Consider the following 10,855-nt stretch of genomic DNA (forward strand, 5'->3'; position numbering starts at 1 on the left):
ATCTTAGCAGCGTCTGGCACATGATAGGCTCTTTAAAAATTCTTGTTGACTGACTGACTAATGAAGTCCTACAGACTGAAGAAAGCAGAATGGGAACAATATACACATTGACAACAACATAAAAAAGCAATAACAAAAGCAACAAAATCTGGAAAAAATACACAAAAAGCAAAGAGGTCTGAAGGTGACATGGAAGAAAACAAGGTAATTATTTTATTATTTTGTAAATATATACATTTTAAGTGAACTAGAAATATTTTGGAATTAATTTTAAAATTGAAATAAGTTGTTTATTTGAATGTTTTTGTTAATAGATTATTAAACTTTTTTTAAAGTAGCAGATGTTAAGTTTCAGTGAGGTAAGAAAAAAGCTTTCAGAGGTTCATCTCTAAAAGAGAATTCAATCACAGTAGTCAAAAGACAGCCAAGAAAGTCCATAAAAGCAACAAAGATGTTTATATTTGAAATTTCACCTGTTTTTGAAGACCATCCAGAACTGAATGTTCTCCAATTCTGAGTCTCTCTTTTCCCATGAATAAGCCTTTGTAATAAGGAACATTGCCATCTTTGTTACTCAGAGTTTTTGGAAGCACACAATTATGAGATTTTAACTTTTTTTTTTCTTTTTAGGACAATGAGGGTTAAGTGACTTGCCCAGGGTCACACAGCTAGTAAGTGTTAAGTGTCTGAGGCCAGATTTGAACTCAGGTACTCCTGAATCCAGGGCCAGTGCTTTATCCACTGCACCACCTAGCTGCCCCACAATTATGAGATTTTATTGTTGCCCTTTTATAATCTACCACTGTGCATGTCGTTGTAACCACAGGTGCGGAAAATAGCTAGAGATGTATATTTTAAAAACACATAGAAAAGCAAGAATTGTCATTTAAAAAGACTCATTTCTCCCTGTAGTTCAGGAAGTCTATTCTTTTAAGGCAGAAATGCTATTCTTTGGGGCTTAGGAAAATGTTCTGTCCACTATTAGTAAAACATATTTATAGCTGTGTGACCCATGGCAAGTCACTTAACCGTAATTGCCCCACAAAAACAAAACAAAACAAAAACAACAACCCATATTTATGATGAGGATGCAGATTTCAGAAAAACCTGGAAAGACTTACACGAACTGATGCTGAGTGAAGTGAGCAGAACCAGGAGAACATTGTACAAAGGAACACCAACATTGTGTGATGATCAACTCTGATTGAGTTAGCTCTTCTCAGCAATACAATTATCCAAAACAATTCCAAAAGACTCATGATGGAAAATGCTCTCCATATCCAGAGAAAGAATTATGGAGTCTGAGTACAGACTGAAGCATACTATTTTCACTTTTTTTTGCTTTTTGTGCTTTTTCCTTTTGTTCTGTTTCTTTTTTCATGATATGATGATTAAAAATATGACAGACATAGCATCTAAGTAATTTAATCATTTTATTAATATGCCTGGCAAGTTATTAATAAAGTATCTCTCTCGGACCAAAGATCCCTTCCTTGAGGTGGGGTCTGATTCACATACTTTTCCCACTGTAGGAGGTCCATCACAGAGCAATCAAATATAATTGGTCAGCATCATTTGTAGGTGGATTATATTAAAATGAAGTTGGGGGGATATGTGACTCAAGTAAAGATGACATCAGGGAGATGTAGATATCCACCCTGCCAAGCTGAAGGGCAGATGGTTCCTACCTAGAACTAGTTCATGCAGGCCAAATCTCATCAATAAAGTCCTTCATCTTATTTAGACAGAAGAATCTGTCTCCATCTAAGGCTCCTTTTGTTAGCTTTATTTGGGGGTGGGGTTTGACCTAGATGAGATTTGATGAAATCTCTCAAGGAGACCTTGCTGTTGTGTGGGGGAAGAAAAGGCTTGAGAAAGAAAGGGAGATCACTGGGTCCCCCCAAAATATTGATTATTAATAATTATTTCTTACAATAACATGACTAATGTGGAAATGTTTACATAATTGCACATGCATAACCTATATCAGATTGCTTGCTATCTTGAGGAAGGGAGATGAGAGGAAGGGAGAAAAATTTGAAACTCAAAATCTTATGTCAAAATGTTGAAAACTATCTTTACAGCTAATTGGAAAAAAATAAAATACTATTTACAAAAAAATAAAAATAAAAAGCCTGGGGGGGAAACATATTTGAATTCAGGACTTTCTGGGGGGTGTGACTCTTAGGAGAGTTTATAAGTATTTAGTCCTTTTGACAAATCATTTAATTCAGGTCCCTACTATGGTCCCTACTATGTGCCAGCCAAGGTAGCTAGATGGCTAAGTGGATTGAGCACTGGGCCTAAGTTCAAATCCAGCCTCAGACACTTAGTAGTTGTGTGACCCTGGGTAAATCACTTAATGTCTGTTTGCCTTAATCCACTAGAGATGGATACTGAAAACCACTTTAGTATCTTTGCCAGGGAAAACCCCATGAATAGTGTGGTGCATGGGGTCAGGAAGAGTCAGACATGACTGAACAAAAACAATAAAATTTGCCAGTCATTGTGCTGGGTGTTTGGGATACAAAGCAAAAATTAAACTCTTACCCCTGAACAACACATATCCTACTGAAGTGAAGCCATATTTATGCACACAATAAATACAAACTACACAGTGTAAAAAGAATATCCCTTATCCTTCAACCTCTCTTAATGTAATTAGCAAGATACTATGATGTCTTTATCAGGTGAGAATACCTTTTAATTGAGTAACAGAATGCACTAATCAATCAAAGGTGTCAGCAAAGACTAGCCACCTCTACTGAATCAGTCAATCAAAGGCACATGGTAGGTACAAACAAGTACTTCATTAATTTGGAACAATTGAAGTACTTTAAGTCATTGGATGAAATCAGGTGATGAAACATAGGAAGTGCATTAGGATTGGTTAAGAGATTAGGCATGCTTTGAGCCCTATTTATATTGGTGAAGGGATTATAGCTGGAGGCAGTCAAGCATGTTAGGTGGGTGGGACCAGGGTGGGTGCTTTGAGGAGACCTAAGTTTGTATTATTCCAAAAGTTCAAAGGGAAGGAGAAAAGTGAACCCAAAGAAAACAGCCCCCCTTCTCTCATTACCTACTCCCCTCTCCCCTTTCCCATCATATATGTCAATAGGCAGAGGAGACTATTAATAAACAATGTATCTAATCAAGATGAGAGAAGACAAAGTATTCACACTGAGGAAATGATGCTTCGGGGACCATGACATCTGGGCAGAGAAAAGCATAGTATTCACCTTTGGAGCCCAGCAAAGAGCTATACCTCAGGGAGGATTCCACAAATCAAGAAAATAACTGCCAATAATTAGAAACTATTAGTTACCCTTTTGCCATACTTGTTGGAAATTTTATCCTAGCCATGGATGAGGGGGGAATGTTTTATACCAATTGTTCTTACCACCTTGGTAATAATACCTGTTTCTAAAAGCTAATTATCTGGCTGGGTGCCTGATAATTAGTGGTGAACATACTGGATGGATCTGTCTGTCTTCCAAGGACCAATCTAGTTAAGGTATAGAGAGGCTCATCACCAGTAAGCTAGCCATTTGGTGATGAATTTTTGACCATGGCAAGGCATAAAATACAGAGAAATACAAAATGGCTCTTGGTTGTGCATACCCCTTCTGCTTCTGCAGAGAGGTTGCTAAGAATCACACTGTTTAGACTATCTACAAATTTTCTCTTGGCCATTAGGACTCTAAATGTGAGATATTTATTCAATGAACAGTGACTGGACATACTACAAGATGAACTAAATCAAATCAATCTTTATATTCTTAGTATGGATGAAGCCAGAAGAAAGAAGGTACAGTTTTAAAAAAGGGTGCCTCACAGGTTCTTCTCAGATAGTCAAATAAAGGAGTTGGTGGAATTGATTTTATGATATGCTTCAAAGCCACAAGAAAAATGATCTCATGGGACATTTGATCATATGCTGCACTGCTAATGAGAAATATTTGCAAAAAGACAAGAATGAAAATCATTATAATGAGGGGGCAGCTAGACGGCACAGTGGATAAAGCACTGGCTCTGGATTCAGGAGAACCTGAGTTCAAATTTGACCTCAGATGCTTGCCACTTACTAGCTGTGTGACCCTGGACAAATCACTTAATCCTCATTGCCCTGCAAAAAAAAAAAAAATCACACACACACACACACACACACACACACACACACACATGAAAATAATTATAATATGTGCACCAACATCTGTTGAAGAAGATGAATGGTTTGGGACAATTTGTGGACAACTTGGTAAGATCTTCCAGATTAAATCAATATATACTTTGATACTTGGTGATTTGAAGACAAAGGTGGCAACAGATGAGGGTAAGTGAAGAAAATGTTTGAAAATAATGATCAAGAATAGGAATGGGGGCAGCTAGGTGGCACAGTGGATAGAGCACTGGCCCTGGATTCAGGAGGACCTGAGTTCAAATCCAGCCTCAGACACTTGACACTTACTAGCTGTGTGACACTGGGCAAGTCACTTCACCCCAATTGCCTCACCAAAAAAAAAAAAAAAGAATAGGAATGAAAGAAGCTAAAGATTTATGGACTGCTGTGAAGCCTCACGCATATAAATCATGAATGCTTCCTTCAAGAAAAATATTGGTAATCATTGGATATAGTGAACACCTAATGTCCCCCAAAATGAAATTGATTATACTATTTTTGGGCATTTTATAATTTTATTTAAACAAAGTTCAATTTAGTTTTCATCCACATTGACTGTAAGCTTTTGAAAGTAGTGACAGGCACAAAAGTAACCAAGGTTTACAACTTGTTTGGTGAATCTTCATCCTCATTGCATTTCCTGGGCAAATGAACATGGATATGGTATGGGACATTCCTTATTCCTTTGGCCCAAACAGCTTTGTTGAGTCTGGTGTCAATGCATACATGTGGAGTTCCTATTTCTTCCATGGCAAATTTGCAGATTTCCTTGAGAGCCCAAGGAGCTCGCTTTTTGAAGCTTACTCCATGAATCTGCTTGTGAATGCTAGTTGTGTATTCTCTGGTCACCACTTCATTGATGGCTGAATGTCCCTTCTTTTTCTCTCCACCTTTCTTTGCAGGAGCCATACTTCCCAGGACCTGGTTGGAAAGGTGATTATACTCTTAACTGACAAGAGACTACTTATTTATTTATATGCAAATCATTCCTGAATAATGTATCTCTGTATAGTCATATCTCTGACTTGTTAGAGGAAAAAATAAAATTAGTGGAAAGCCAGAAGTAAGAAAAGAAATATGGTATGAAATGAACTCCATTCTGACCTATTTGAAATTGTCAGAGAAAATTGCCCTGATATTCTAGAAGCAGAAGGTAAAATAGAAATTGAAAGAATCTACTGATCACCTCCTGAAAGAGATCCCCAAATAAAAACTTCCAGGAATATTATAGCCAAATTCCAGAGCTCCCAGGTCAAGGAGAAAACATTGCAAGCAGATAGAAAAAAAACAATTCAAGTATGGTAGAGCCACAGTCAGGATAGCACAGAATCTATAGGCTTCTACATTAAAAGACTGGAGGGTTTGGAATATGATATTCAGGAGGACAAAGGAACTGGGATTACAACCAAGAATTACCTACCTAGCAAAACTGTGTATAATCCTTCAGGGGAAAAAAATGGGAATTCAATGAAAGAAAGGACTTTCAGGCATTCTTGATGAAAAGACCTGAACTTAAAAAAAAAAAAGAAAAAGAAAAGACCTGAGCTTAATAGAAAATTTGACTTTCAAATACAACAACACCCTAGAGATGCATAAAAAGGTAAATAGGAAAAAGAAATCATAAGGGATATTTTTTTTTTGGTGAGGCAATTGGGGTTAAGTGACTTGCCCAGGGTCACACAGCTAGTAAATGTCAAGCATCTGAGGCTGGATTTGAACTCAGGTACTCCTGATTCCAGGGCCGGTGCTCTATCCACTGCACCACCTAGCTGCCCCCAATCATAAGGGATATTAAAAAGGTTAAACTGTTTACATTCCTACATGGGAAGATGATACTTGTAACTCATAAGAACTTTCTCATTATTAAGACAGCTGGGTGGAGTATATTTAGATAGAGGGCACAGGTATGAGTTGAATATGAAGGGATGATATCTTAAAAAAAATAAAAATAAGGGGTGAGAGGAATGCACTGGGAGAAAGAGAAAGGGAGAGGTGGAATGGGGTTAAGTATCTTACATAAAAGAAGCAAACTTATGGAGTGGAGGGGAAGATGGGGGAGGTGTGGGGGAGTGAGTGAACCTTATTCTCATCAGAATTGGTTCAAAGAGGGAATAACATATGCACTCAATTGGGTATAGTAATCTATCTTACCTGCAGGAAAGTAGGAGGGGAAAGGGATAAGGGAATCGTGTTGAAAGAAGAGAGGGCAGACTGGGGAAGGGGGCAGTCAGAAACAAAACACTTGAGGAAGGATAGGGTAAAAGAAGATGGAAAATAGAGTAAATGTCATGGGGAGGGAATAGGATAGAGGGAAATACAGTTTTCAATAGTTACTGTGTTGGGGCAGCTAGGTGGCGCAGTGGAAAGAGCACTGGCCCTGGAGTCAGGAGTACCTGGGTTCAAATCCGGCTTCAGACACTTAACACTTACTAGCTGTGTGATCCTGGGCAAGTCACTTAACCCCAATTGCCTCACTAAAAAAAAAAAAACAGTTACTGTGAAAAAAATTTGAAGCAAGTTTGTCTGACAGGCTTCAGTTCTCAAACTCATAGAGAACTGAGTCAAATTTGTTAAAATAAGAGCCATTTCCAAATTGATAGATAATCAAAAGATATGAAGTTTTCAGATGAAAAAATCAAAGCTACCTATAGCCATATAAAAATGCTCTAACTCACTATTTTTTTTGATGGGGCAATGAGGGTTAAGTGACTTGCCCAGGGTCACACAGCTAGTAAGTGTCAAGTGTCTGAGGCCAGATTTGAACACAGGTCCTCCTGAATCCAGGTCTGGTGCTTTATCCACTGTGCCACCTAGATGCCCCCTAACTCACTATTGATTGGAGAGATTCAGGTCAAAACAATTCTGGGGTACTACTTCATACTACTATTGCATTGGATAATAGGATAGCAGAGGAAAATGACAAATGTTGCAGGGTATATGGGGAAAATGAGACATTAATCCGCTCTTCATAAAGTTGTAAACGGATTCAAACATTCTGTAGAGCAATTTGGAATTATGGCCAAAGGGCTATAAAACTATGCATACTCTTTGACCTAGTAGTACCACTACTAGGTTGGTATCCAAAAAGAGATTAAAAAACTACCACAACAACAAAATGTTGAGTTCAAAACTGAGGAGATGCCCATCAATTGGAGAATGGCTGAACGAATTGTAGGATGAGATTATTATGTATCACTATTGTGCTATAAAAAATGATGAGCAGAAAAAAAAAATGATGAGCAGGATGCTCTCAGAAAAACCTGGAAAGACTTACATGAGCTGACGCAAAGTGAAAAGTACTGTATACAAAATAACAGCAATATTTTAAGATGATCTGTGGTAAATGACTTAGTTACTTTTAGCAATACAGTGATACAAGGCAACTCAGGACTTATGAAAAATGCAATCCATCCTCAGAGAAAGACCTGATGGTATCTAAATACAGATTGAAGCATAATTTTTTTTTTTTGGTGAGGCAATTAGGGTTAAGTGACTTGCCCAGGGTCACACAGCTAGTAAGTGTCAAGTGTCTGAGTCTGGGTCTGAACTCAGGTCCTTCTGAATCCAGGGCCAATGCCCCATCCACTGCGCAACCTAGCTGCCCTGAAGCATATTTTTTAAAAATAAAAGTATTTTATTATTTTCCAGTTACATGTAGATATAGCTTTCAGCATTTGTTTACATAAGATTTCCAATTTCAAATTTTTCTCCCTCCCTCCCCCCTTCCCCCAGACATCCAGAAATCCGATATAGGTTATGTATTTTGGGGGGACCCAGTGATCTCCCTTTCTTTCTCAAGCCTTTTCTTCCCCCACACAACAGCAAGGTCTCCTTGAGAGATTTCATCAAATCTCATCTAGGTCAACCCCCCCCCCCAAATAAAGCTAACAAAAGGAGCCTTAGATGGAGACAGATTCTTCTGTCTAAATAAGATGAAGGACTTTATTGATGAGATTTGGCCTGCATGAACTAGTATATATATATATATATATATATATATATATATATATATACACACATAACCTATATCGGATTGCTGGCTGTCTGGGGGAAGGGGGGAGGGAGGGAGAAAAATTTGAAATTGGAAATCTTATGTAAACAAATGCTGAAAGCTATATCTACATGTAACTGGAAAATAATATATATATATACACACACACACACACACACACACACATACATATATACACACATACACATACATAACAACATTAAGCCTATTTCTGCATCAGTCACTGAAGCATAATTTTTTAAAGTTCTTTTTTCTAAAGCTTTTTTTGGTCTGTTTTCTTTCACAACCTAATGTGGAAATGTTCTGTATGACTACACATGTATAACTTATATTGAATTGCTTGAGTTCTTGGTAGGGGGGAATGGAGGAAGAGAATTTGGAACACAAAGTTTTAAAAATTGATGCTAAAACTTGTTTTTACATGTAATTTGGGAAATAATAAATTTCTAAATAAATGGGGGAAAAAAGAAATACGTCTAGTCACTGTTCATTGGACAAAAATCTCACATTTAGATTACTAACAGCCAAGTTAAAAGTTACTAATGATAAAAAAGGGGGAAATGGGTGGAAGAATTAAAATAATTTTAAACAGAAGCTTAACAGAGGACATGTAAGGGACAGTTAGGGGGTACAGTGGTTAGAGCACTATCCTTGGAATCAGAAATATGTGAGTTCAAATCTGGGCTCAGACACTTATTAGCTGTGTAACCCATGGCAAGTCACAACCCTGATTGTCTCCAAAAAATAAAATAAAAAACAAACAAACAAACAAAACCTTCAAAGGCTTGGCACAGTTAGGAGACTCAGTGGATAGAATACCAGCCCTGGAATCAGGAGGATCTGAGTTAAAGTTCTGCCTCAGACACTTGACACTAGTGGTGTGACCCTTAACTAGTGGTGTGATCACTTAAGCGCAATTGCCTTTCAAAAAACAAATAATCAGAGAGGGAAAGTATATGGGGCTAGGATGGGGAATCACATAAGAAGAAAAGTACATGTCATTATACATTTGAATTACAATGTTTTAGAGTATAAATTCATTTGTCAAATTCTTATGAAGAATTATGGAAGATTATGCACAGTTTCTCTTAATAAAAGAGAGAGAGAAGCAGTGGAAGGTAAAAACCGTTTTGGTAAGATAACCAATTAAGCAAAGTCATCCAAAGGGTATTAAAGGAAGAAAATGAAAGGAAGTCAACAAACAGAAGAAAAATGGAAAAGATCTGCAAAGATACCAATATATTTTTATCTTTTAATTGGTCTTTTAATATCTCAAATTACAATCATATACCACAACTTGTTCAGCCATTCCCCAATTGATGGACATTTCTGTAATTTCCAATTCTTTGATACCACAAAATGAGCTGCTATAAATATTTTTTTACAAATAGATCTTTTTCCCTTTTTCTTGATCTCTTTGGAATATAGACCTAGTAGTGGTATTGTTGGATCAAAGGGTATCAAAATCACAGTTTGATTGCCCTTTGGGCATAGTTCCAAATTGCTCTCCAGAATGGTTGGGTCAGTTCACAACTCCACCAATAGTGCATTAGTGTCCCAATTTTCCCACATTTCCTCCAACATTTATCATTTCCCTTTTCTGTTATATTAGCCAATTTCATAGGTGTGAGGTAGAACCTCAGTTTAAATTTGCTAATCAATAAAGAGTTAGAGCATTTTTTCACATGAGTATAGATAGCTTTGATTTCTTCACCTGTTCATATCATTTGATCATTTCCCAATTGGGGAATGACTTGTATTCTTATAAATTTGACTCAGTTCTCCATGTATTTGAGAAATAAGGCCTTTTATTAGAAACACTTGCTGCAAAAATATTTCCCCAACTTTCTGTTTTCCTTTTAATCTTGTTTACATTGATTTTGTTTGTGCAAAAACCTTTTAATTTAATATAATCAAAATTATCTATTTTATATCTTTTAATACTCTCTATTTCTTGTTTGATCCTAAATTCTTCCCTTAGTCATAGATATGACAGTTAAATTATTCCATGCTCCTCTAATTTGCATATGATATCACCCTTTATGTCTAAATCATGTACCCATTTTGACCTCATCTTGGCATATGGTGAAAGATGTTGGTCTATACCTAGTTTCTACCATACCGTTTTCCAGTAGTTTTTGGCAAATAATGAGTTCTTGTCCTTAGGTTTATCAAACACTAGATTAGTATGGTCAGTGTGGCATTTAAAATTATATGGGGTTGCCCTCTTTCTGTCCCAAGTTTTAGGGAAATATAGCTGGGGTTTCTAATATATAGCTACTTAGAAATTAGAGGCTACTGCACCAGTTTGGTGCATTAAGCATTTATTAAAGCATAATATTAGTAAAGAGATAGCACATTGCTCAGAAAAATCAGAAGGCCTACCTAGGAAAGAGGGGAGAGAGAATAATCTGCCTCCTGCCTCCTTGAGCATTAAAAACCAAAAGAAGTCTGTGAGAGTGTAAACTCCCTAAGGTCAGGAGGAGAGCCCACCCTTCCATACTGCTCAAAGCTAATTGGCTAGCATCATTCAAATCTATTGGTTTACTGGACTTGAGGGTGGTTCAGTGCTGTATGTGCTGATGTCAGAGTATGGAGGGCAGATCCTCTGAGGGAAAAAGCTTTCAGGTAGTTGTGGTTTTGAGTGAGGTAATTTCCTGTAG

At 37.1% G+C, this 10,855-nt stretch overlaps 1 protein-coding gene across 1 annotated transcript; it reads right to left on the reverse strand.

Moving 5' to 3' along the window:
• Positions 1-4,780: 4,780 nt before the first annotated feature.
• On the reverse strand, positions 4,781-5,089 carry LOC122738958 (60S ribosomal protein L31-like). The gene has a single exon (XM_043980829.1). It carries the CDS (start codon positions 5,087-5,089, stop codon positions 4,781-4,783), a length of 309 nt encoding a protein of 102 aa, XP_043836764.1.
• Between the last annotated feature and the right edge of the window lie 5,766 nt (positions 5,090-10,855).

This window comes from Dromiciops gliroides, chromosome 2, assembly GCF_019393635.1.
Source record: "Dromiciops gliroides isolate mDroGli1 chromosome 2, mDroGli1.pri, whole genome shotgun sequence".
NCBI classification, from domain to species: domain Eukaryota; kingdom Metazoa; phylum Chordata; class Mammalia; order Microbiotheria; family Microbiotheriidae; genus Dromiciops; species Dromiciops gliroides.

Excerpts from the sequence above, each read along its gene's own strand:
- LOC122738958 (XM_043980829.1), bottom strand. The coding sequence starts at position 5,089 with ATGGCTCCTGCAAAGAAAGGTGGAGAGAAAAAGAAGGGACATTCAGCC.